Source organism: Schistocerca cancellata, chromosome 10 (assembly GCF_023864275.1).
Source record: "Schistocerca cancellata isolate TAMUIC-IGC-003103 chromosome 10, iqSchCanc2.1, whole genome shotgun sequence".
Taxonomy (NCBI): Eukaryota; Metazoa; Arthropoda; class Insecta; order Orthoptera; family Acrididae; genus Schistocerca; species Schistocerca cancellata.
In genome coordinates, this window is record NC_064635.1 from 121,027,814 (window position 1) to 121,055,412 (window position 27,599).

At 41.3% G+C, this 27,599-nt stretch overlaps 1 protein-coding gene across 1 annotated transcript in view; it reads right to left on the minus strand.

Moving 5' to 3' along the window:
• Window positions 1-27,599, minus strand: part of LOC126106344 (uncharacterized) — a 261,730-nt gene that overhangs the window by 4,468 nt on the left and 229,663 nt on the right. The window contains exons 23-24 of the mRNA XM_049912595.1: window positions 20,631-20,734; window positions 2,096-2,388 (exon numbers count right to left, since the gene is read on the minus strand). Coding sequence (XP_049768552.1) covers window positions 2,096-2,388; window positions 20,631-20,734 — 397 coding nt within the window. The remainder of the gene's footprint in view (window positions 1-2,095; window positions 2,389-20,630; window positions 20,735-27,599) is intronic.

Genomic DNA, 27,599 nt, shown 5'->3' on the forward strand with positions numbered 1-27,599 from the left:
AACTTATTTCACAAACTGGGAGAAACTAGATATGCTACTCACTTATGGAGAATGTATCCCAACAGATGGTGTCCAGTGAGAACGGCAATTCAGTGGATGTGCAAAAAACTGATATTGGAATGGCACTGGAAAACTGCACAGAGGGTAAGGAAAAAGCCTGGAATAATCATAACGTATGTTCTGTCAGTTGTTGCTCATAATCCACGTGTTAGCTCAAGAGAAATTGCGAGTCCCACTGGAATAAGTCAGCCTAGTGCTTTTGTCGCAGAATTCTGGCACTCAGTTCCAATGCAACATTAGGACTATATGTTCTTTCTTTGAAGAATTCTCTTTGTTGATGAAGCCACTTTTAACAGTCATGAAAAGCTGAATGTAAGAAATATGCATTATTGGGACACTGAAAATCTAAGGTAGATTGAGTGTGAATGTGAATGTTTGGTGTAGGATTATTTAAGACTATGAGATTAGTCCTTACTTATTGAAGTAACCTTAATAGGTAAAATATATGTACAATTTCCCACCAAAGTGCTACCAGTTCTCCTAGAGAGAGCACCACGTCAAATATGTAAACGTTATGTTTTACCACCATAATGTGTGCTTGCATGTGGCTATGAAGGTGCTCACAGAGTACTTTTCTGGTCAGATTGGATGTAAAGGCATAATCAGTTGATCCATATGTTCACTCGGTTTGATGCCGATGTACCTTTTCCTCAAGGGTAAATTCAATCATGAAGTTTATGCAGAAGTTCCAACAACCAAATACCATTTAAAACACAGCCATATTGCAGCATTTACAATGACATTAGAGGAATCTCTTCAGTTCACACGTAAGTCCTTGATCAAGTGACAGCAAATGTGTATTGAAGTAGGTGGTGGGTATTTTGAATACTTGATGATAAAGATGGAATTTAGGGAAGTGTTTATGACCACATTCCTTTGTGATTTTCACGTTGTTGCTGTTACTGGTTTAATTTTGCAATGTAAGTTTGTATCTCAACATTAAAGTGATGACACAAAGTTATTATTAAATAATATTTCTACTGAAATCCTGTGTTTTGCAGATACATTCAATTTTTGATGTAGACCTTTCTTTCAAAGATCTGGCAGAAATAAGACCAGAATTGCTGCTGTGGTTAACTGCTGAATTATCCTTAGATGCCACCTCCATTGCCTTCCAGTTTTTTTGTTAGTTCAGGCACATGTAGCCAAGTATGATTAGTATCAGTTTCCAATTAAACTTATTTCCACTATTCTATTTTTGTAAGCAGAATTTCTTAACTTTGTCAAGTTGGAGAGCTCTGTCAGCCTGATGAAACTGTTCTGTATAATAACACTATGAACTTCCACATAAGACAGTAATTGGTTTCATATTCAAGACAGATAAATCCTAATCAGATTTTGAAGAGTGAAATGCTGTTGAATTTGTTTCTTTTATAACTACGACACTAGCAGCAGAAATCAGTATTATTTCATCTGAAAAAGTGAAGTTGATACTGACACCTCTGTAATTAATGTAACTATGAAAACAGACTATACATTGTTTAATGAGGACTGTTTCAAAATTCCTTTGGGTGAAAATGGAGTTATGATACTTAAACAGATCAGGAAATGTCTGAAGAAAACAGGGTATTTGAATCATCCTGTACCTAAAAACATCTGCCATCATACACTCAAGAAGCTGGAATAGTTCTCTTTTGCTGATGCATTGTACAAAATTGTGTGATAAAGATAATATGTGACTTCCACACTAGGTCCTCTTGTACATAGTGCGTACATACAGTTGGGCATACTAGAAAGAGATTCATAGTATATTTACTCTTTCATGAAGTTTATTTTCAACGATCAGTCACAGAATTTCAAACACAGTTTGATGGGAAAATGTATCATAATTGGAAACTAACTGACTTATTCCTCATCATAGTGAAAGAATACAGTTTTAACCTGTGGAATAATAACACGTGCAGTAACACTTCAAAATTCAACAGTTTCAATTAAATTAAATGTGAAAAGCAATTTGAACTAATATCGATACACACAATAAATAGGACATTTAACATAAATGAGAGTTTTTAGTGGTGATTCTGAAAGCACTTACCTGAATTTTCTTTCAGTTTGGACAGAGCATTTTCAGAGATCTCCTGTATGTTAATTTTGTGTCTAACAGCTTCCAGATCACTTTGTTCACAGCATATTATGAAGTCATTACTAGCTTGTTCCAGTTGTCTGATGACAACTGAAGGCTCTTCAAACATATCTGCTGCTGCCTCGAGAAAAGGGTTTCTTACTGTTGTTGATGGAGGAATGAAATAATTGTCATCAAAGCAGCATAACCAATCCAACACCTTTGTGTATGCTACTAGGGCTGAGCCAAATGTATTTGTCAGAAAGCTGTAAAATATTTTAATATTTTCCATTAAGGCACAGCTATAGAAATATCACAGAGAGCAGGAAGCTTTTTATTTACTATCTGTTCCTAACATGTAATTTTACATGCATGGCATTGTTAACAATGTATAAACCCTTTAAGATTACAAATATTTTACAATATCTTATAATTACTATAAATGTTTCTACTACAGGATTGTTTCTTACAACAATATTCATGTTAAATCCAAGCTATATGGGCATTCTTGGATAAGCTGTTGTTTGAGTCACTTTTTAAAAGTATCCCCTGACAACATCTTAACTTCATCTGGTGACAAATTATAAAAAACAGTTCCTTTGACATAGGGGCTTTCTGCTGTTGAAGTTAATCTTCTGTTAACTATGTGAAAGTCAGTTTTGTGCCTTGTATCATGGTTGTGAATTTCCATTCTTCTGTTTGAGACGTTAGTATGTTCTTTCACTAGCATGATGGTTTCCAGCTTATACATGGCAATTACTGTGAGACAATTTAATCTAGAGAATAGGCTTGTGTAATATGTTCATTGTTTTACCTTTGCTATGATTCTTGAGGCCCTCTTCTGCATTACAAAAACCCTTTTCATATTAGCAAGACCCAGTACTATTCCATTACACAAGAAAGTGTACAGTAATCCAAAATATACAGACCTTAGGGTGTCAGAATTAATGTATGGTGATAATCTCCTTAATACATATAGACTGGATTTTTTTTCTGACATACTGAACTTGTTGCTTCCACAAAAGTCAGTCATCTGTGTATAAACCCAAAAATTTACTTACAAACAGGTTTTTGATATAATTTTATTGATCACAACTTTTTGCCTATTTGGAAAACTGGGTTCAAAGTGAATAACATTTGTTTTTCCTATACTGACTTTTAAGTTGTCTCTCTGAAAGTGAGCTCTAGCCATTTCAATAAAGTTTTGAATCTCTTCAATTAGTTTGAGCTCACTGCCTGCAAAACAGACACCAGATATCCCATCAGTTTGCATATTATCTAAAGAACTTGGGAAATAATTTACATAACCTATAAATAGAAATTGACCTAAAATGGAGCCCTGAGGAACACCAAAATGTATATTTCTTATTCTTGACCATTTCCTCTCCAGTATTTATCCTTACCATGTATAATTTCTGTTCACTGTTGTCTACCTTTTCACATATGTTTCCAGCAACTGCACAAGTTTTTCAGTGACTCCACTCATCGCAATTTTTAATAAGAGGATATCATGATGTGCTCTATTAAAAGCTTTGGAGAGGTCCAGGAATACTCCCACTGCTTGGGACTTTTCATTTATTTTTTAAGTATATAATGGACAAATTGTACGGTTGCTGACTTGGTACTTCGACCTCTTCTGAAACCGCGCCGGAAATCACTGAAGTGACAAAAGTTATGAGACACCTCATAATATCCTGATCGACCCCCTTTTTGCCCAGCATATTGCAGCACCTTGATGTGGCATGGACTCAAGAAGTCACTGGAAATTTCGTTCAAAAATACTGAGGCATGCTACCTCTATAACCATCCATAATTGCTAAAATGTTGCAGGTGCAGGATGATGTGCATGAACTGAGCTTTCGATATTGTTGGGGCTCATGTCAGGTAATCTGGATGGCCAAATAATTTACTCCAATGGTTCAGAATTCTTTGAAGGAACTGTGAACAACTTTGGCCTGGTGACTTGGCATATTGTCATCCATAAAAATTCCATCATTGCTTGGGAACATGACGTCTATGAATGGCTGCAGATTGTCTCCAAGTAGCTGAACATCCAGAGAACCCAGTCCATTCATGAAAACACAGCACACACAATTATGGAGCCACCACCACCTTGCACAATACATTGTTGACAATGTGGGTGCATTGTTTCATATGGTCTGCACCACACTCAAACCCTACTGTCATGTCATACTAACTAAAATCGGGACTCATCTGATCATGGTCGAAGTAGAGAGGATATAAAATGTAGACTGGCAATGGCAAGGAAAAAGTTTCTCAAGAAGAGAAATTTGTTAACATCAAGTATAGATTTAAGTGTCAGGAATTCGTTTCTGAAAGTATATGTATGGAGTGTAGGCATGTATGGAAGTGAAACATGGACGATGACTAGTTTGGACAAGAAGAGAATAGAAGCTTTCGAAATGTGGTGCTACAGAAGAATGCTGATTAGATGGGTAGATCACATAAATAGTGAGCAGGTATTGAATAGAACTGGGGAGAAGAGGAGTTTGCGGCACAACTTGAGAAGAAGAAGAAGAGACCGGTTGGTAGGACATGTTCTGAGGCATTAGGGGATCACAAATTTAGCATTAGAGGGCAGCGTGGAAGGCAAAAATCGTAGAGGGAGACCAAGAGATGAATACACTAAGCAGATTCAGAAGGATGTAGGTTGCAGTAAGTACTGGGAGATGAAGAATCTTGCACAGGATAGAGTAGCATGGAGAGCTGCATCAAACCAGTCTCAGGACTGAAGACAACAACAACAACAACTGACCAGGCCATGGTTTTACAGTCATGTAGGGTCCAACTGAGGTCACGAGCCCAGGAGAGGTACTACAGGTGATGCCATGCTGTTAGCAATGGCACTAGTGTCAGTCACCTGCCGATATAATCCATTAATGCCTAATTTCATCACACTGTCTTAATGGGTACATTTGACATACGTCCCACATTGATTTCTGTGGTTATTTCATGCAGTGTTGCTTGTCTGTTAGCACAGACAAACCTATGCAAACGCCACTGTTCCCGGTTGTTACATGAAGGCATTTGGCCACTGCGTTCCATTTTAAGAATTTTACTTCTTATTTTAGTTATGCTGGTGGATAACTGCCGCATTGTTAGGGATAAGCTGGGCCTTGAATCTTTCAATGCCTGTGACATACTTATGGCACATTTCAAATATCAGAAGTTTTTAACAGTGTTATAATGTCAAGTTGAACACATATATTACAAAAAATGACACAACACATGGAAGGCACAGACAAGTTGACGAAGCAAGACATGTGAACATGGTAACATTCAAATCAGCACTGAGTACAAGTCAGGTGGCCACTGGCTGCTTGGCTGCTTAGGTGACGTGGCTGCTGCATGGCTGGCAGACAGCACCACATATAGAGGACGCGCGTACTGCGCGGCGGCAATTTGAAAGATCGGCGAGTCACAACACTTTTTCCCCCTTTGAAATTTTTGCACTGGTCTTGATGGAGGTGGCCTTAGATTGCTAACGTCCATAGGCGTTGTTTCACTGGCCGTAAAGTCTCGAGGAGGAGGCTTCCCGTATGGACGGAAGTGTCCCCGATGATAACGGGTCGAGATGACAGGAGATGTAGGGGTTGAATCTGCTGGGGCCCCGTGCACCAATCTGCCCGTTGCGGCAAGTCCAGTTGATATAACAGGAGACATGGGTGATGTGTCGATGTCAGTAGGAGAAGGAGGCGAGTAGAGTTGCTCCGACAGATGATGGTCATCCGGTTCCTGCACGGGCACATCTCCTGGTGGCGTCCGTTCTTGTGCTGGCACCGAGATGATGGTGAGAGGGCTGCGTTGTGAGTAATGAGAGATGCCAAGATCCCGAGTGTCAGGTAGAGACAGAGGCGGTGTAGCTGCATTCGGAACAGGCGTTGCCGGCACACGAGGCCGAAGCTGGTCCGAATGACGCACTGCAACACCCGTGTCCATCTGGATTTCATACAGGCATCGGCCACGGTGTCGTAAGATGTGGCCAGGACTCCATTTTGGCCGCCTGCCATATCCCCGTACCCAGACGAGGTCATCGGCGGTGAACCGGCCAAGTGAAGGCACCTGCGGCCGTGAGGTGGAAGGCCGCAGAAGATGAAGTAGCGTGCGGGGCTGTCGGCCATGTAAGAGCTCAGTCGGGCTGTGGTTGCCCATGGGGGTGAAACGGTAAGAAGCCAGAAGTTTGAGAAGCACACCATCAGCAGCAGAAGAAGTCAGGAGTTTCCTCATCTGAGCCTTAAATGTGCAGACTAGTCGTTCAGCCTCACTGTTTGATGGAATGGAGGGGCCGTGACATGCGTGACACCGTGACGAGCACAAAAATCCGCAAATTCGGAAGAGGCAAATTGCAGACCATTATCAGTAAAAAGAGTAGAGGGAAGGCCTTCCAAAGAGAAAATGCAGGCGAGAGCACTTGTGGTTGCCGCGGTGGTAGGTGATGTGCAACGGACAATGAAAGGAAAGTTAGAGTAGGCATCAATTACGAGTAGCCAATAAGTACCTAAAAAGGTCCCACGAAGTCAGCATGAATGTGCTCCCAGGGCTTCTCAGGCAAAGGCCACAGTGACAAAGATGACTTTGGCGCGGCGGCCTGTGATGCACAAGGGCCGCAGGCAGCGACCATGTGCACTATTTCAGAGTCGAGAGATTTTGTGCGAGAGACACCCCATTACCCTTGGTAAAGGAGGCGCAAGACTGAAGCACGCGAAGACGCAGGTACCACAACACGCGGCGAAGCATTTTCGGTGGAAAGGAGGATAACACCATCCCTAGCCGTGAGGCGGTAACACAAAGCGTAGTAGTTTCGCAACGGATCAGAAGTCTTAGCAGATGGACGATCTGGCCAACCCTTCTGAACACAGTGTAAAACCCAGGAGAGGGTAGGTTCAGAACATGTAGCAGCTGCTAGCCGGTCCCCGGTGATGGGGAACCCATTCACAACCTACTGCTCGGCAACATCCAGGCGGAAACACAACAGTTCGTCCCTATCGAATGCCAGATCAGGACCCATGGGAAGGCGAGACAGTGCATCAGCATTCGCATGTTGAGCTGTCGGCTGGAAATGAATCTCATAATTGAAACGAGACAAATAAAGAGCCCAACACAGCGACAGTTTGCTGAAGCGGGCGAATACCATCCCGAGAGAGTTGGAACCCCAAGTATGTGATAGGTGCCTGAAAAAATTGTGATTTCTGAAGATTACACTTAAGACCTGCAGTCTGTAAGACATGAAAAAGTGTGCAGAGATTCTGAAGATGTTCTTCAGTGGTGGAGCCAGTGACAACAATGTCGTCCATGTAATTGATACACCCAGGGACAGGGAGCAATAATTGTTCCAAGAATCGCTGAAAGAGAGCAGGGGCGCTGGCAACCCCGAATGGCAATCGTTGGTATTGATAGAGGTCGAAAGGCATGTTAAGGACCAGGAACTGCCGGGAAGCAGCATCGAGAGGAAGTTGATGATAAGCTTCTGACAGGTCAATTTTAGAAAAATACTGGCCTCCTGCAAGTTTAGTGAACAATTCTTCAGGTCGTAGCATAGGGTAAGTGTCGATGAGGCATTGAGCATTTACAGTGGCTTTGAAATTGCCACAGAGACGAATATCACCATTGGGCTTAGCAACGACAACGACAGGAGAGGACCACTCACTGGAAGTGACAGGAAGCAAGACTCCTGAAGTAGTGAGACGATCCAGCTCCCATTTTACCTGATCACGAAGGGCCACAGGAATGGGCCAAGCCCGAAAAAACTTAGGCCGAGCAGTGGGTTTGAGTGTGATATGAGCTTCAAAGTTGTTTGCACGGCCCAACCCAGGAGAAAAAAGGGACGAAAATGTCATTGACAAGGAATCCAATTGAGCATATGGAATAGCATCAGAGATGATATTGACAGAGTCATCTACGGAGAACCCAAAAACGCGAAAGGCATCGAAACCAAAAAGATTTTCCGCGTTACTCTGGTCGACCACAAATATGGGAACAGTGCGAACAATGGATTTGTAAGATACCTCAGCATTAAATTGTCCCAGGAGAGAAGTCTTCTGTACGTCTGTAACTGCCGAGTGACAGGTGATAGGAGTGGAGAACCCAACTGAAGATACGTCCGAGAATTAATGATAGTGGCAGCAGAACCAGTATCCACCTGGATGCGAACATCCCGACCAAGGATTTGGACTGTGAGGAATAACTTCCCTGAAAGGGAAGAAGTGCAATTGACAGACAACACAGAAGCAGAATCAGCATCACGGTCATGAACATCATGTATGTGGTCAGATTTGCAAACGGAAGGCACATGACCCTTCTTTTTGCAATTGTGACACACCGCCCAACGTTGGGGACAATCCTCATGTGAATGTTTAATAAAACACCGTGGACATGAAGTTGCTAGGATTTTTGCTGCAGTTTCTGAGAGGGCTGTTTACGGTTAGGCCGAGGCTGCGCGTGGGAGCGCACTGCGGCCACGTCGGCTGGCGGGGACGCGCCGCACGCGTCGTTAACAGCGCACAGAGGTTGTATGTCCCCGACGTCACCCACACCTCTATTTGCGCTGCAGCGGCGCGAGAAATTTCAAAAGACTGTGCAATGGAGAGGACTTCATCTAGAGTCGGATTTGCCAACTGAAGGGCACTTCTTTGTCGGGCGCTGACCGGATAATAGCATCCCGTACCATGGAATCTGCATAGGATTCTTTGTGAACGTCAGTAACAAATTGACACTTTTGACTGAGGCCATGAAGCTCAGCAGCCCAAGCGTGATAGGACTGATTCGGTTGTTTTTGACAACGATAAAAGGCAACACGAGAGGCTACCACATGCGTTCGCTTATGAAAATATACGGAGTACATTTCAGCAAAGGCCAAAGATGCAGGATCTTTCAAAGGAGCCAATTGCGACAACAATCGATACATTTGAGGTGAAATCCATGAAAGGAACAGAGACTTACATGTTTGTTCGTCTGTGACATGAAATGCCAAGAAGTGCTGTCGAAGACGTTTTCCGTAATCAGACCAGTCTTCCGCCGTCTTGTAAGGAGGAAAAGGAGGTATAGACAACAACGAGAAACAGCCCGAATTTGATGCAGCAACGAAATTGCGAATCGCCGATGTGAGAAGTGTTTGCTGTTCAATGAGACCTTGCAATAGTTGCTCTAAAGTAGCCATGGAAACCTTTGGGTCAATGATCAAAAGGAAAAAATCCCATCCTCGTCGCCAATTGTTATAACGTCAAGTTGAACACATATTTTTCAAAAAACGACACAACACATGGAAGGCACAGAGCAAGTTGACGAAGCAAGACATGTGAACACGGTAACACTCAAATCAGCACTGAGTCCAAGTCTGGCAGCCGCTGGCTGCTTGGCCGCTTAGGTGGCGTGGCTGATGCATGGCTGGCAGACAGTGCCGCATATAGAGGACACGCGTACTGTGTGGCGGCAGTTTGAAAGATTGGCGTGTCACAACAAACAGGGACTTTGGAATGTCATACTTCAGTTCTAGTATGCCACTAGCTGTAAGGACTTGTAATCTTTGTAAGCCTAATGAGACTGAGTCTATTTTTGTATGGGTTAAAGGTGATGGTTGTTCTGCAAAAGTAAAAACTGTTGCTGATTTTACAATGTAGTATAAAAAAAAAAAAAAAAAAAAAAGATCTACACACTGTTCTTGCCAAAAGCTGAGAAGCGATTTTTCTTGATGTTGTAGCTCTCAAGGGCATCCTGGGTGTGCTCTCTGCGTGAGGCACCTCTGGGCTGCTCTGCGAGTTGTTCTGGCACTAGTGACATCATGGCCCAGGAAGCAGTGAAATGTGAAATGTGTTTTATTCATCTTATAATGTACACAATTTCAGAACATATGTCTTATGTAGGAGACGTGTCAAGGTTACAATTTGCTTATTTAAAATTTTGTCACACTTACAATAATACTTTGTGGAGAGTTCACTTACTTGAAATTTGTCAGACTTACAGTATGTACATCTACTATAACTATCATAAATTTTTATTCCATTTTAGGGATCCAGCTCAAAGTATCACTTTGTCCTTCATGAAATCTTCCACTGAGTAATAACATTGTTCAATTAGAAAATCATGTAACTTGCTTTTTAAAATATTTATCTTCGTATCCATTATGTCACACCCTTTTATTCTATTGTGAATTTTTCATGGCTATATACTGAGGAGTCTGAGCATGCAGTTTTAAGCGATGAGAGGGGAGCATAAAGTTCTCTTTATGTCGTGTGTCATATGAGTGTTCAAAATGATATTTTTTGGAATAGCTCAGCTCTGCTGTGTAGGAAAAGAACTACCTCAAAGATGTATAAAGAGGGGACAGTTAATATTTTTAGGTCTTTAGGTTGCACAAGGATGCAGCTCTCTACCGGAAGTGGTTACATGTAAGCCACGGCTATATAAGTAATGAATCTGGAAAGATGGCTTCAGTCGTCGTGCAGCTGCATGTGCAACACCATTGGAGGACTTGCAGAGATGTCGTGTTGTTATAGGAGGAGAAGGCGGTCATGTGGAACTCTTTATAAGTCAGTTGACAAGATATCAATTACTGTCCAGGGTCAACTGGGGTCCCAACATGCTCTTCATGGGCCATCTGTTTTTGTTGGAGGAATTTTGAACTTTATGTTTACAAAGAATGTTTAAGAATGTTACTTTTGTTCAAAAGAAAAGATGAATAATTTCATCAATGATCTAACTGATGCTACGAATACTAGGAATTTGGTATGAGATAATATTCCTGAAGGTAATGTTCATCCCAGTGTACTCTCAGGTCACCTATTTGACAAATCTGTTGGTGATAATGGTCTGTATTCTAATGTTTGTGAGTGTGTGTGTAATAATGTTGGCAACACTGATAGTGGTAAAGAATCTTTGCTTTGTGAGCAAAGAGTTATGGAAGAAACCAGTACAAGCAGCTCTGAAATACACAACTCTTCTGCTATGTTTAGGAGCTCTGACACCAGTGATGTCATGGTGCAGGAGGTGATTGTGCACTTAAAAGGAAAGTAAAAGGTCGGAGAGTAACAGTCAATGTTAAGAATAAACCAGGCGTGGACATAGAACATTGTGGACTCGTAACATTTGTGTCTAATTAGTTCAAAATTTGTGTGTCTGTCTGGTAATGATGCAGGTGTTAGGAGTACTGTTGGGTACAAAGAGAGCTAAAGCATTGGGAAGTGCAGAAACTGAGCTCCACAATATGCCATGTTTGGGACTCCTGTCATAGACATTGATCCCCATACAGTGAATCATGTAGGTGCCATTATTTGTGCAGACTGATGCATCATGACTGGAGAACTGGCTCTACAACTGTTGGATTGACACCACCTTCAATCACAAAAAAAGAAGAGATGTGAGACAGCTCTCTCTGCTGGCAAAGTCACAATCACATTCTTTTCGGATAGCAATTGCACCTCTGTCTTGGATGTGTTGCCAAATGCGTTGACCATTAATTCACAGGCATGTGAGAAGACTCTAAACAAACTCAAGAACTGTTTCCAACTTGTTCCATTTGATAGCAATCTAAAAGAAATTTTGATCCAACACCATAATGCGTGGCTGGGATGCAGGAACACATCATCACATTGGGTCGGATGTCCCTGCCTCACCCACTATAGCTCAACCAGGTGGCCTTGGGGCACTTAAGGATTCTCCACTCAGGCAAACTTTGAAGATAATGAGAGTGTATTTCCTGCAGTGAAAACATGGCTACAAGCACAAAACAAGAGAATTTACCAGCAAGGGAAAGATGCTCTCACAACATGCTGGAAAACAGCCATAGAACATGAAAGTGACAGTGTAGAAAAATAGTGTGTGTAAAAGAAATGTTGATTGAAATTGTCACCAGATTCTAACCCTTAAGAAGAAGCATTTTCTGAGAAAAAAATTGTGGGGTATTATTTATTAATCAGCCTGCATAAAAATTTCTCAGGTCTTTTTTTGTGTCGAGCAGCCACGAATCCTGGCTAATAGCTAGCCTCAAATTGACTACACATTTTCTTGAGGCACTATCAAAATCAAAGAAGCTTAGCCAAGCCAGATCTAAACCCGAGCAGCATCAAGATTGCCTAGCAGTAGTAACAGCACTTTGAAAGAGTTCCACATTTGGAATTTGAGGACTTTCACATCACAGAAAAATCGTGATTTGACACAGACACATGAACTCAAGTTCTACGGTGTCAAAGATACCATTAGTAACAAGATAAAACATACAAAAGCAAAATCATCCTACTTTTGATATGGTCTGACTCATGTAACAGTTCCTTTTTCTGTTTCTTCTCCCCATTTTTTGATTAACTGAGAGCCTGGATGTCCATTTTACAAAAAACACAAATCAATGAGGAATAATTAATTGAAAGATCAGAAAACTGCTTTCCAGTAAGGCATAGATTTCAAACTGAGCCATAATGGTGTGCAGATAACTCTGGACCTAATGGTGGCAACATCTTTTGGTACCGCAGAGAAGTGCAGGGAATATGAGGTTACACTCGAATTCTATGCCTCCACATAGGTGTCAGCATGTAGATTCTGTGGAAGAAAAAAAATCACCAATTGCCTAATGTTGGCACTTAGATCAATTAGCTTTTTGACTCTAAAAATTATATCAAATGTACGCAAAGGCATATTTCATGTTGAAATGTTTAAAAAATAATGTTATTAGAAAGAACAGAATTGTATTATATATTGGAGACATTTCACGACTCGTGCTAAGTTTGATGTTTAGTTGTATAGACTTTTTGATTGAAAGACCTGTCTCCAAGAGGAGCCACAAGCAAGTAAGTCAATTTCCTTTCTGATGTACCTACAGTGCATATTCGATTGAAGAACGACATATTACATAAATTCTTACAAGTTTTTGCTGCTGTTTTACTGACGCTTTATTAATTCGTTGTGTCTCTGTCACAACATGCCTGTTTCAGCATTTTTGCAATTTTCAAGTGATCCTGCAATTATGATACAATTTTCTGTAAAATGTATGTCAAAAGTATTTTGCTTGTATCTGTATTATTATAGAATTTTATGGCCTACATATATGTTAGTAGTTACTTGTTCTGTGCCTCAAATGATATGATGTATATTACGTATCGTGTGCTGGAACATCTTTTTTATTATGCCTCAGTGCTATTGATCACATTTATAAAAACATTTATATATTGTGATTAAAAAATAACTGTACACACTTTGTGGGTGTAAAGTGTGCATCAAAATAAGTGTGAAATGTTAAATAAAGTTTTGTCTCAAATTGCTTTATTTCAGAGTTGTGCAGTACCAGTAAAGTGTGAATCAAAAGTGCAGCACAAACAATCCAAACGTAATTATTCTCAGAAAGCAATAACATGAAGGGATCCAAAATTCAACACAGCATGTATATACATTTATCCGATAATATGTTAAAAATGGTGTCCATGTAGACAAAGACAGTGACATGCTCAATGTCTTACCACTCTCAGAATGTTGTAGGCTCTATTCATCTCATTCTGGTTGTAGGCTCTTTTCATCTCATTCTGCACAGCCATTTTTACTTTGCTGCTGAGTGATATGTTCTCAATTGAACACCATACATGAGCTTCTTGAGACAGCCCCAAAAGTAGAAGTCCATGCCCGCACGTACATGTTACAAGCAGTCATGACAACTGCATGGGTAAAGAGGCTCTCATCCATAAACAGTACGCAATGCCCAAACAGTGGATCAGCAGCACAGAGCTTCAATAACCACTGACAGAAATTATGATGTCTAGGGTAGTCTACAGGTGTCAGCTCCTGTACCTCCTGTAGGTAAAATGAGTGAAATAGCTGTTTCTGAAGCAGGTACCATACAATTGTTTGAGTATTCTTACAGTGGAACTTATATGGTGAGTACTTATAGTCAGATCTTCATCTACCATTTCCATACAATTGATGCCAACCTAACCATGGTGCACCACACATGCCATATACCCTTAAACACCTGTTCACAGCTGTGAGAGTCTAATGGTTTGGTATTCTTCTGTTTTGAGTTACTTCCATATATTCTTGCCTTGCTGCTCGTGCATTTCTTTCTGCTGTCTATGAAGCAGGTGCATACTCGTGTATTCAACGTATGAGTATGTCACTATACCATAGACAACAACTGCAGTCTGTGAACTATTTACAGCAGGTTTGGTGCCACTACACTACAACTGTGCCACAGAGTACAACGGACCACACTGAAGTCAAGTAAACAAAGGCACTCCATTCCAGAATCAACTGAGCCGTGTAGAGGGGTGTACAAAGCAACACCAGTTAATATACAGGCAAACACAACACACCAAAAGCCTGTACTGGGCCATGATGTAATGCTTGCCACAGCTGACATTATACATGATAACTAAGAAATAAAGGAATTGCAGACAAACTTTATTTAACATTTTACTCTTATTTTGATGTATATGTTACATCCATGAAGGGCATGCAGTTACCTTTGAATCATCTTGTATAGCACTTATGTATATTTGACAGTTTTCTCCAGTAATGCTTATATGTTTCAAAAAGGAATTTTACTTGCAGAAAATTAGCAGTAGTAAGTAAATCACAATATCAAGTATCTATAATTTTCGTTTCTCATACAAAGATATTTGTGTTGCCTGTTCTATTGTCTCTTATGTGTCATGAAGTGCTGAAAATTTCATTTTCTTTTATAATGTCATTAAAGTTTGCTAGACATTTTTATACTTTAGTTTTGTTTGTTCATTTAGGATTTAGTTTGGATACACATTTGCCTGGGTGTAAATATCTAGTTCTTCCAGGACATTGATGTGTATTCTTTGGGTACCCTATGTAAAATTTTTATAGCATTTTAAACAATGGAAAATCCAGGATAGAATGTAACAATATTATGAGAAGGAAAGTTAGTACTCACAATATAGTGGAGATGCTGAGTCACAGATAGGCACAACAAAAAGAGACTCTCACAATTTTAGTTTTCAGCCATTAAGGCCTTCTTCAACAATAGACTCTCACAACTCACACACATGACTGCAGTCTCAGGCTACTGACATAGACTGTTCATTCAGGTTATCAAGCAAGCCAAAGTGTCATTATGCAGCACTATCATGACAAGTTTCGTATTCTGGCGAAGATGACGACTAGGAAACTTGTTGAAACATTGTCGCATAACATCACCTTGACTCAGCTGATAACCTGAGAAGACTTTATCATCGAAATTCACCAAGAAAGCCTGCATCCCCATATAGACTGTTCAGTTTACTCAAAATGTGGCCATTGTTTGGTGCTGTGACATAGGCTAGTTTATTTGTGATTCTTTTGTCCTTTTCTAGCATTATTTATCTATGAATAAGGGGGCGATCAAGAAGCTTCTGTTTAAGGACATTGCTGCAGGATATATGCAATACAGCACAATTCAAATGTGCATAATAACCACTGAGATGTAAGTGAGGAATTATAGTGGAGTTTGTGTCTTTCCAACATGCATGCAGTAAATGCAGAAATGGGAACTATGGTGACATTATTACAAAATGCACCCAAACATGATTGGCATGCTGTTATTCTTTTCTTGGTTGCTAAAGGACAAACACTGGTAGACATCCACTGGAGAATGAAGAATGAGTATGGGGCAGCATGTCAGTCAAAACAAATGTTGTGGAATGGCGCATTAAGTTCTGTGCGATGGGGGTGCTGTTCTTTCGTAAGCAGAAGTTAAGCCAACTAAAGTGGGAGATACTCGAGCATCTGTCCAATAGCCTGGATCTCTACCCATGTGGTTAACATGCCTTCGGTCCCTTAAAAAAGGCCTTTACTGGTTCACAATTCCTGCTGAATGAAGATGTGCAGCAGGCAGTTATGGACTTCTTCCTGCAGCAGGACACTGTGTTTTACCAAGTGGGTTTCTTCAACATGGGGCATCAGTAGGATGATTTCCTCAATGGTCATAGAGATTTTTCCTGATAGGCATATTGATTCTGGACTATACAGCCTTTGAATGGAAACTTTTTGATCACCCCTTATGTGTTGTGAGTTTTTGGCTGCTCGTACGGTCTGAGCACCATTGTGGGGTTGAAAGCATTGAGCTGGTGCTCAGACTATATGAACACTCAGCCAAAAAAACACAACACATATGGAGAAATAATACAAAAAAGAGAGGAAGGAATCACAAATAAACCAATCCATGTCACAGCTCCATATGTTGGCCAGATTTCAGAAACCTGAACAGTCCATATAAAAAAAGGTAAAACTAGCACTCATACCAATAATAATTTGAAAATAATACACTCCTGGAAATTGAAATAAGAACACCGTGAATTCATTGTCCCAGGAAGGGGAAACTTTATTGACACATTCCTGGGGTCAGATACATCACATGATCACACTGACAGAACCACAGGCACATAGACACAGGCAACAGAGCATGCACAATGTCGGCACTAGTACAGTGTATATCCACCTTTCGCAGCAATGCAGGCTGCTATTCTCCCATGGAGACGATCGTAGAGATGCTGGATGTAGTCCTGTGGAACGGCTTGCCATGCCATTTCCACCTGGCGCCTCAGTTGGACCAGCGTTCGTGCTGGACGTGCAGACCGCGTGAGACGACGCTTCATCCAGTCCCAAACATGCTCAATGGGGGACAGATCCGGAGATCTTGCTGGCCAGGGTAGTTGACTTACACCTTCTAGAGCACGTTCGGTGGCACGGGATACATGCGGACGTGCATTGTCCTGTTGGAACAGCAAGTTCCCTTGCCGGTCTAGGAATGGTAGAATGATGGGTTCGATGATGGTTTGGATGTACCGTGCACTATTCAGTGTCCCCTCGACGATCACCAGTGGTGTACGGCCAGTGTAGGAGATCGCTCCCCACACCATGATGCCGGGTGTTGGCCCTGTGTGCCTCAGTCGTATGCAGTCCTGATTGTGGCGCTCACCTGCACGGCGCCAAACACGCATACGACCATCATTGGCACCAAGGCAGAAGCGACTCTCATCGCTGAAGACGACACGTCTCCATTCGTCCCTCCATTCATGCCTGTTGCGACACCACTGGAGGCGGGCTGCACAATGTTGGGGCGTGAGCGGAAGACGGCCTAACGGTGTGCGGGACCGTAGCCCAGCTTCATGGAGACGGTTGCGAATGGTCCTCGCCGATACCCCAGGAGCAACAGTGTCCCTAATTTGCTGGGAAGTGGCGGTGCGGTCCCCTACGGCACTGCGTAGGATCCTACGGTCTTGGCGTGCATCCGTGCGTCGTTGCGGTCCGGTCCCAGGTTGACGAGCACGTGCACCTTCCGCCGACCACTGGCGACAACATCGATGTACTGTGGAGACCTCACGCCCCACGTGTTGAGCAATTCGGCGGTACGTCCACCCGGCCTCCCGCATGCCCACTATATGCCCTCGCTCAAAGTCCGTCAACTGCACATACGGTTCACGTCCACGCTGTCGCGGCATGCTACCAGTGTTAAAGACAGCGATGGAGCTCCGTATGCCACGGCAAACTGGCTGACACTGACGGCGGCAGTGCACAAATGCTGCGCAGCTAGCGCCATTCGACGGCCAACACCGCGGTTCCTGGTGTGTCCGCTGTGCCGTGCGTGTGATCATTGCTTGTACAGCCCTCTCGCAGTGTCCGGAGCAAGTATGGTGGGTCTGACACACCGGTGTCAATGTGTTCTTTTGTCCATTTCCAGGAGTGTAGTTAACATCACGAAAAGCAAGAAACCCTAAAATCTAAAATCCAGAAATATAGAAAACCTCTTGCAATGATTGCAACACATTCTACATCAGACAAAGAGGTAGAAATGTCAGAATAAGGTTCAAGGAACACATAAGGTACCCAAAGGACATACAATGAATATCATAGAAGAACAGGAAATTTGCAACAACACAAGTGCACACCCAAACCAAATTCTGAATGAGCAAACAGAACTAAAGCATACAAAATATCTAGGAAACTTTATAGACACTCTAAAAGAAAGAGGGTAAATTTTCGGCATTTCATGACAAGTAAAATAAAATAGAATAGTCAACACAAATATCTTTGTACATGAAACAAAAGTTTATAGTTATACTATCCTTGTAATTTACTTATTATTGCTGATTTTCTGCAAGTAAAATTCGTTGTAAATGTGTAAACATTACTAGAGAAAACTGTCAAACATATATAAGTGCTACATAAATGCTATTATAAATGTTACCAATAGCACTGAGAGATAATGATAAAGACACTCCAGGATATAACAGTTAATATACATCATAATATCTGAGATGTAAAACAAGTAACTACTTCCACATAAAAAAAACATATAATTCTGTATTACAATATAGATGTAAGCAACATACTTCTAGCATACATTTTTATGAAAAGTTGCACCACCATTACAGGATCACCTGAAAATTGCAAAACGCCTAAACAAGTATGTCTTGATAAGAGATATAATGAATTAACAAAGTATCAATAGAAAATCACCAAGAATTTGGAAGAAATTGTGTGAGATAAGTCAGTGCTGCATGAAAGCCAACTCATACACCACTGTGAGTCATAAACATCCTATAAAGATGTCTGACATAGTCCCACACTAAAGAGGTGTCACAACTGGATGATGAAAGGGACACTAACAATGAGGCAGAGAAAGACATTTTTCAGAAGGGAGGGAATACATTCCTTCTTCTAACCTTTTAGGTCAACATTTATATCTGTTTTAACAGAAATACTGGTTGCCTTATTGTAGGTGAACACTGATGACCCAGAACATTATGACCACTGCCTGTCTCAAGGTCAACAGCCACTTGCCGTTGATGTGGGCATGCGACATGGTAAAGAAAGTAAACAAGTGTAGCAAGGAATCAGTCTACTGACAAAAGCGCCACAAATGGAGCAACAGAAATGTGTCGCTTGGTCGGATGAATCACGTTTCTGATTACATCAAATGGTTCAAATGGCTCTTAGCATTATGGGACTTAACTTCTGAGATCATCAGTCTCCTAGAACTTAGAACTACTTCTGAGATCATCGGTCCCCTAGAACTTAGAACTACTTAAACCTAACTAACCTAAGGACATCACACACATCCATGCCCAAGGCAGGATTTGAACCTGCGACCATAGCAGTCACGCGGTTCCAGTCTGAAGCGCCTAGAACCACTCGGCCACTGCGGCCAGCTCTGATTACACCAGGTTGATGGTTGTGCCAGGATATACCATCATTGAGATGATTGGCTGCTCAAGACATGCACAGCTACACAGATGCAGGGCAGGCGAGGCAGTACTATACTCTGAGGGACATTAACCTGGGCTACCACAGGATTGTTGTGTTTATAATTTTAAGTTTATTGGTTCAAATGGATCCAAGCACTATGGGACTTAACATCTGAGGTCATCAGTCCCCTAGACTTAGAACTGCTTAAACTTAACTAACCTAAGGAATCACACACATCCATGCCCGAGGCAGGATTCAAACCTGTGACTGTAGCAGCCACATGGTTCTGGACTGAAGCACCTAGAACCGCTCGGCGACAGCAGACAGATTTTAAATTTAAGTAAGCTTTTTGTACCAAGATGTTTTTGCTCAATAAGGATGAGTCGTTACATGAGTTCCGATTCTAACACTTTGAATGATTCTCCTACCATACACGACCTCCCATTGTCTTATCACTTAATTTTTAGATGTATTTTTATACCTCATCCATACCCACTGTTTTAGTTGTGTTTTTATCTTGTATCTTTAATCTGATGTACTCTGTCAAGTTAGCTTTTAGGCATTTTTGCCAATTCTCCACATTCATATGTTATTTTATTTTTATTATTCTTATATTTGTAGTTCTAGTGTGTACTGATATCGTGAACCACAATTATGTAAGTGAATGGACCAGTCAACCCCAGTTTCCCACTCTTTAGTGGCTATTTACTGAAGTTTCCCAACTCGCTGGGTCCTAAATCAGTGGCTTCCACCACCACGTTCAGCTGGCTTCTTGGCCATTTGCACGCCATTTGCACCAGTCACTTCTGTGTCATGATGTCCAGGTGGGCGCTGTGGTTGCTGGTCCTCAGCTTGAGTTCAGTTACCTATTTATTTATGTTATTATTTTCATTTCTGTCCGAAATCCTCTCCAAAGTTAGCATTTTTGTTCCAGTCCCATGGATTTGTTTGATGTGGGTGTGTCCTCCCATGACTGGTACGTCTGACCACCACACATTTATGTTCTCATAATTTTGTGAGTACACCACTTTCGACAACAGTGGCTTTCATTTTAGTATGTCAGCCCCATGGCACTTGTACATTTGTAGCCCCTCCTCTTGTTCATAGCTGGTGGCATCTGAAGATGAAGCTTTAAGCTTCAAAACCACTCATGTAATAAATTAAGAAAATTACTGGCAACTGAAGTCGATTTTTTTTCTATAAATATGTTTCCCAGCTGCAGATGTGCATATGTGCAAATACTTTGTAATTCTTTAGTTATTAGAAACCTACACAAAAATAGTTAATTATTAAACAACTACAGTTGTCACTCACAAACCTTGATGAGAGTATATTCTGGAGTGCAGTGTAAGCAGTTGCATTAGGAAAAATATTAGCTGCAGCCAAACGGACATCTGGATCCTCATCCTGGAGAAGTTTCACCTGCCAAATACAATACAGTTATACACCTGTCTGACATAAAATATTCAGTAGCACAGAGGAAGCTATATTTTAGTACCATGTAACAATGAAAAATGTTTTTTGTCAAAAACCCTTAAAAGTGCTGCAGAATGTTATACTGTGAGAGAAGGTGGCAGTGAAAAATCTGTTCAACTGATAGCCCTGACAACAAAAGTCTGTGTCAGTATCTAGCAGTTATAGCTTATTCACAACATCCTGGATTAAGGCTACCTACTTCTGGATCAGCTGAAGCTGGTAGAAGTCAGTTGACTTCATAGACCAGTATTGGCACATTCAGTTGCAGCTGACATTGGCAATCTGGCAGTACAGTACTCGTGTGTACTGTATCAATTATGAAGCTTGTCATGCTGTGCCAAACCAGTAAGTACGTGCACAGTGCCAGCACTGCACGAGGAAAATGCTGCACATTTCCCCAGCGCTGTCACTCTGCCCTCATCTGTCTACGTGTTGGGCTTTGGTCAGCAGAGTCTGGTTCCTCTGCTTCCTCCAACCCAATGAAAACTCATCCAGGATGTCATGAACAAACTATATGTAGTGTGCTGAACAAAAGTAGTTACTCAATGAGCATCAGATATACACTATCCAATCAGAAGTATCCAGACACTCATATCAAATGTATGGTATGGACCACTACATATCAGGAGAGATGGACATGCCAGTATAAAAAGAGGTGGGGAGTACAGTGTTGTCAGTAGAGAAACAGAATAGCACAATAGGTTGGCCAGCAGAGCTCACTGACTTTCAGAGTTATATGTAGTATGATAGAGACACACCAAATGATGCAGGAAGCCTACGGTGATGAGTGCTTAAGCGGTATTCAGTGTTACAAATGGTTCATACGGTTTAAAAATGGCTGAACGGAAGTTAATGATGACTCTCGTTCAGGACACCCTTTGATGTCTACCGACACAGTTCAACCGTTCTATAGCTGCCAAAGTCAACTGTCTGTGACGTGACTATGAAGTGGAAACATGAAGGAACAACCAAAGCTAAACCATATTCAGGCAGACTTTGTATGCGAGACAGGGACCCTGAGCACTGCGGACGGTGGTTGTAAAGAATCACTTGAAATCAGTGCAAGAAGTCACTCATGGGTAGTGCTACCAAAAGTATAGCTTGCACAATAACTACAGTTAGGGTGTCAGAAAGAATGAGGAAGAATGGTCGAACAGCTTATTGTAAACCATGTACGAGGTCTGTTAAAAAAATTCTGGAACATTCATAATTTCGGGCCAATCGCGTGTTGGAGCAAAAGGTTTGGCATGCCTACACACACATATGTTTAATGTGTAACAGCCAGAAGTTTTATTGTCATATGTCTGTTAGTTATTTTTCAGTGCTGTATCGAGTAGAATGTTGTGTCACACAATTTGGGAATTTCGGACGGCAAAGTTCGAGGAGCAATGCGTCTTTGTGTGAAACTCAAGAAAACCTTTACAGATACACACAGAATGATGCAGGAAGCCTATGGTGATGAGTGCTTAAGTTGTATTCAGTGTTACAAATTGTTCATACGGTTTGAAAATGGCCGGACAGAAGTTAATGATAACTCTCATTCAGGACGACCTTCGACGTCTACTGACAACACTCTTGTCAGGAACATTAATAAAACTGTGCATACCAACTGAAGACTGACTGTCAGAGAAATTGCAGAAGAATGTAATACTTCAGTTTGATCATGTCATGAAAACCTGACACAGCATCTTGGAATACATTGTGTTGCAACCAAGTAAGTCCCATGACTCGTGAGTCAAAACTAGAAAGACCTTCACCTCACAATCTGTGAAGAGCTTTCGAATCGCACAAATGATAACGAGATGTTCCTTAAGAGAATCATAATGGTGATGAGATTTGGGTCTACAGTAATGATGTTGAGACTAAGTTCAGTCTTCACAATGGGGCGGGAGAGGTTCTCCAAGATCAAAAAAGGCTCACCAGGTTAGGTCAAATGTCAGAGCCATGCTGATAGTTCTCTTTAACTTTGTAGGATTAGTTCATCATGAACTGATGCCACAGGGACAAACTGTTAATCAATGATACTATCAGGATGAGTTGTGATGCTTGCAAGAAAATGAGAGAAGGAAACGGTCTGAAATGTGGCAAGACAATCATGGCTCTTGCATCATGATAATGCACCTGCCTATTCCTCCCTCTTGGTGTGTGACTATTGCACAAAAAACAAAATCACTGTGCTGCACCATCCCCCATACTCTCCAGACCTGGTCCCTACAGACTTTTTTTTATTTCCAAAGCTGAAAATCCGAATGAAAGGATGAAGATTTGCAATGATAGATAAGATAAAGGAAAATTCGTGCAATCCAGCGAGAGCTGTACCGAGACTGCTTCCGAAAGTGGGAACAGCATTGGGAGAGGTGAATCAATTGTTGAGGAGAGTATTTCAAAGATCACACACAATAAGTAAAAGGTTAGCGTAGAAAAATTTTGTGGGCAAAGTTCCAGAATTTTTTGAACAGACCTCGTATTTCTGTAGTCAGTGCTAACTGATGCTTGAGGTAGTGTAAAGAATGTTGCCACTGGACAGTGAATGACAGGAAATGAGTGATTTGGAGTGATGAATCACACTATACCATGGGGCAATCTGATCGAACAATTTGGGTCTGGAAAATTGGAAAATGCCAGGAGAACATTACCTCCCATCACGCAGTGCCAGCAGTGAAGTGCAGAGCAGATGGCAGTATGATGTAGCGGGACTTTGAATTTCACCACGCTACACTCGTTCCCTCAGATATAAATTATATCATCACAGCTGTATGAGTGCTCAACGGCAGAGAAAATATAAGAAAATGAAGGTACAAAAATTGTAACTTTTTTTGTTTTCTACCCACTATTGTCTCTTGAGAGCGAAAGCTTAACTTCACTTATTTGCTAGTCTTGGTATGATTCAGATGTAAAAACTTATACATTAGACTTGGTCTGATTAAGTCGTAAAAACTTATTGATGTGCAGACATATAGTATTGTGGAAGCTTGTATGAAATTTGGAGGATGGAAGCAGCTGTAAAATACATTGCATTCAATATCAAGATGGTATTCATTCGTAGACATTAGTAATTCCTGGATGATGAAATTTACTGGAAGATTTTGGAGCAGCTATGACTTTTTCATGCACAAATGAAGCAGGAGATTGTTGGAGAACAGGACCTGGACGCCACTCGAGAGAAGACATATTAAATTGGTAATGAATGAGCTCGTATCTACACCATTTCTCCCTGTTAATCACATTTTGTTATCCTCTGTTCTCTTTCCAATAATTTTTGCAGTGGAAATTGGTTTGACTCTTGCTCAGAAACGCCACAAGGACCACCCCAACAATAGCTTTCTGAATCACGATGTCTGATAGCTTTTCTGTAATAGGAAGTCTGATTTGCATTTCATTCTTTCCCTTTTTCATGGTCATTAACGATTTTAAAACCCCCTTTTTATTCACCATTTCTTCCCACATTTTCAACCTTTTCTTTTCTTTTCTTTTCTTTTCTTTTTGATTAACCACTACAATGGTATGGGGGTGTTTTACTTGGTTAGGTTGTGGTCCCATTACTGTGCTTAAGAAGACACTAAGCATGGAAGGTCACAAACACATTTTACAGCAATGAGCACTACAGTAGAGAAACAGTTTGGAGCAATGTTTGTTTGTATGCACCCTGTCATAAAGCAGCATCTGTGAGGTAGTGCTTTGTGGATAATAACATTCCTGAAATGGATTGTCCTGTCTAGAATCTCAAACTGAACCCAATGGAACACCTTTGGGAAGAATTAGAACATTGACTTCACTCCAGACCCCACCATATAGCACCACTACCTTCTCTGGTTTCAGGTGTTGAGGAAGAACAGACTACCGTTCCTCCACCCACATTCAGGCAAATCACTGAAAGTGTTTACAGCAGAATAAAAACTGTCATAAAGATGAAGGGGTGGACACACCCCATATTAAAGTCCACTAATAGGTGATTGGCTCCTGTTGATCAGATAGCAAATAACTTTAACTTGCTATCACTGTTGGTATATGCTTTGGAATGAATTTTTATTCAAAGCTTAAGCAAATCAGCCATTCAGTAAACTGTATTTTATCTGTCACTTGCTACACTATGTGATCAGAAGTATCTGGACATCCCTAAAAACATACGTTTTTCATATTAGATGCGCTGTGCTGCCACCTACAGCCAGTTACTCCATATAAGCAACCACAGTGGTCATTAGACATCGTGAGAGAGCAGAATGGGAAGCTCCGCAGAACTCACAGACTTCGAACGTGGTCTGGTGATTGGGTGTCAATTGTGTCATACGTCTGTATGCAAGATTTCTACACTCCTAAACATACCTAGGTCCACTATTTCTGATGTGACAGAAAAGTGGAAACGTGAAGGGACATGTACAGCACAAAAGTGTACAGACTGACCTTGGCTGTTGACTGACAGAGATCGCTGACAGTTGAAGAGGGTCCTTAATGTGTAATAGGAAGACATCTATCCAGAACACACAGGAATTAAAAACTGCGTCAGGATCCACTGCAAGTACTATGACAGTTAGGTGGAGCTGAGAAAACTTGGATTTCATGGTTGAGCAGTTGCTCGTAAGCCACACATCATTCCAGTAAATTCCAAATGATGCCTTGCTTGGTGTAAGGAGCACAAACATTGAACAACTGAACAGTGGAAAAACGTTGTGTAGATTGACGACTCACAGTACACAATATGGCGATCTGATGGCAAGGTGTGGGTATGGCGAATGCCCCTTGAACGTCATCTGCCAGCGTGTGTAGTGCAACAGTAAAATTCGGAGGTGGTGGTGTTATGGTGTGATTGTGTTTTTCATGGATAGGGCTTGCACCCCTTGTGGCACTATCACAGCACGGGCCCACAATGATGTTTTATGCACCTTCTTGCTTCCCACTGTTGAAGAGAAATTCGGGGATGGCAATTGCATCTTTCAACATGATCGAGCACCTGTTCATAATACATGGCCTGTTGCAGAGTGGTTACATGACAATAACTTCCCTGTAATGGACTGGCTTGCACAGAATTCTGACCTGAATCCTATAGAACACCTTTGGCATGTTTTGGAATGCCAACTTTCCTCAGTGCAGCACTCCGTGAAGAATGGGCTGCAATTCCCCAACAAACCTTCCAGCATCTGACTGAACGTATGCATGTGAGAATGGAAGCTGTCATCAAGGCTAAGGGTAGGCTAACACCATATTGAATTCCAGCATTACTGATGGAGGGCACCGCAAACTTGTAAGCCATTTCCATCAAGTGTCCAAATACTTTTGATCACATAGTGTACATTTCCAAATGGTTAGAAACGATCACAACTGCATAATTACAAGATAGAATTGCTGACCTATACTTAAACTGAGAAGGTGGAACATCAGAAGTGGGAACAGTTACACATAAATGTACATTACATCATCCTAGGTTTTGGAGCCATTAGTTACTTCCTCAGAAAGAGGAGTGAAGCAGACTGTGAAAGGTTAAAAAGGAATGCCAAATCAGTCAGACCACAGACCAGAGAGAGCCATAAAACTGTGTGCTGCACCGAGAATCGAACTCGGGATCTTTGCCTTTTGAAAGGCACACAGTTTTAATCTGCCAGGAAATTTCATATCAGTGCACGCTCCACTGCAGAAAGAAAATCTCATTCTGGAAACATCCCTGAGGCTGTGGCTAAGCCATGTGTCTGCAATATCCTTCCTTTCAGGAGTGCTAGTTCTGCAAGGTTCGCAGGAGAGCTTCTGTAAAGTTTGGAAGGTAGGAGACGAGGTACTGGCACTGGCAGAAATAAAGCTGTGAGGACAGGGCGTGAGTCGTGCTTGGGTAGCTCAGATGGTAGAGCACTTGCCCGCGAAAGGAAAAGGTCCCGAGTTTGAGTCTCGGTCCGGCACACAGTTTTAATCTGCCAGGAAGTTTCATATCAGTGCACACTCCACTGCAGAGTGAAAACCTCATTCTGCATTATAGGTTACTTTATACATCCCCAGGATATATGAAGTAACATCATCTATGTGAAGTCTATACAAGGACCAGAACTTGCTACAAATCATAAGCTGTTGGTGGTGAAAACTAGGTTCAGGAAACAAGCTAAACTTAAAACCAAGAAACTGAAGTCAATTAAACTGAAGGAATTTCAGAAGGAAGAGGAAAAACCTTAATATGCAGAATTGGTGATGACCAGGTTTCATAGTAGAATTGATGAGGATGAGGATATGAATGTCATTTGGATTAGATGGAAATCAATATTTCTACAGTCAGTAGAAGACATATGTGGGAATGTAGCAGCAGATACAAGGAAGAATAGAACAAATTGGTGGAATGAGGAAGCGAAGTGGGTGGCAGACAAATTGCGGATTTGTGGTGTATGCAGCTCATGACGTGCATTTGCAATTCATTTGGTTTGTGTAAAGGAGACATGTCAAAAATTTATAATACAGTTACAATGATTTTTACACTAATAAATAATAGCACTAAAATAAATAATAACACTGCAATGATATTTCTTAGAATATGAAACACATTATATGCAGCTCCAATTTCCAGTTCATCCTGCATGAATTCATCCACTGAAAATTAACATTTTAGTGAAAGTACCTCATATAGCTTTCTTTTAAGGGGATGTAAATTCGTCTGCATTAAATTGTTCCCTTTTAATTTATTACAAGTTTTCATTCTCATGTATTCAGGTCCCTGGACATGTAGTTTCTTCTATATCTTGGTTGTAGTGAACAATCTTAACCTGTTCACATTTTGACTGTTTGGTTTTGAATTGTATCAAGTGAGTCTTAGGTATGTTTAGATTCAACCCATTTAGCT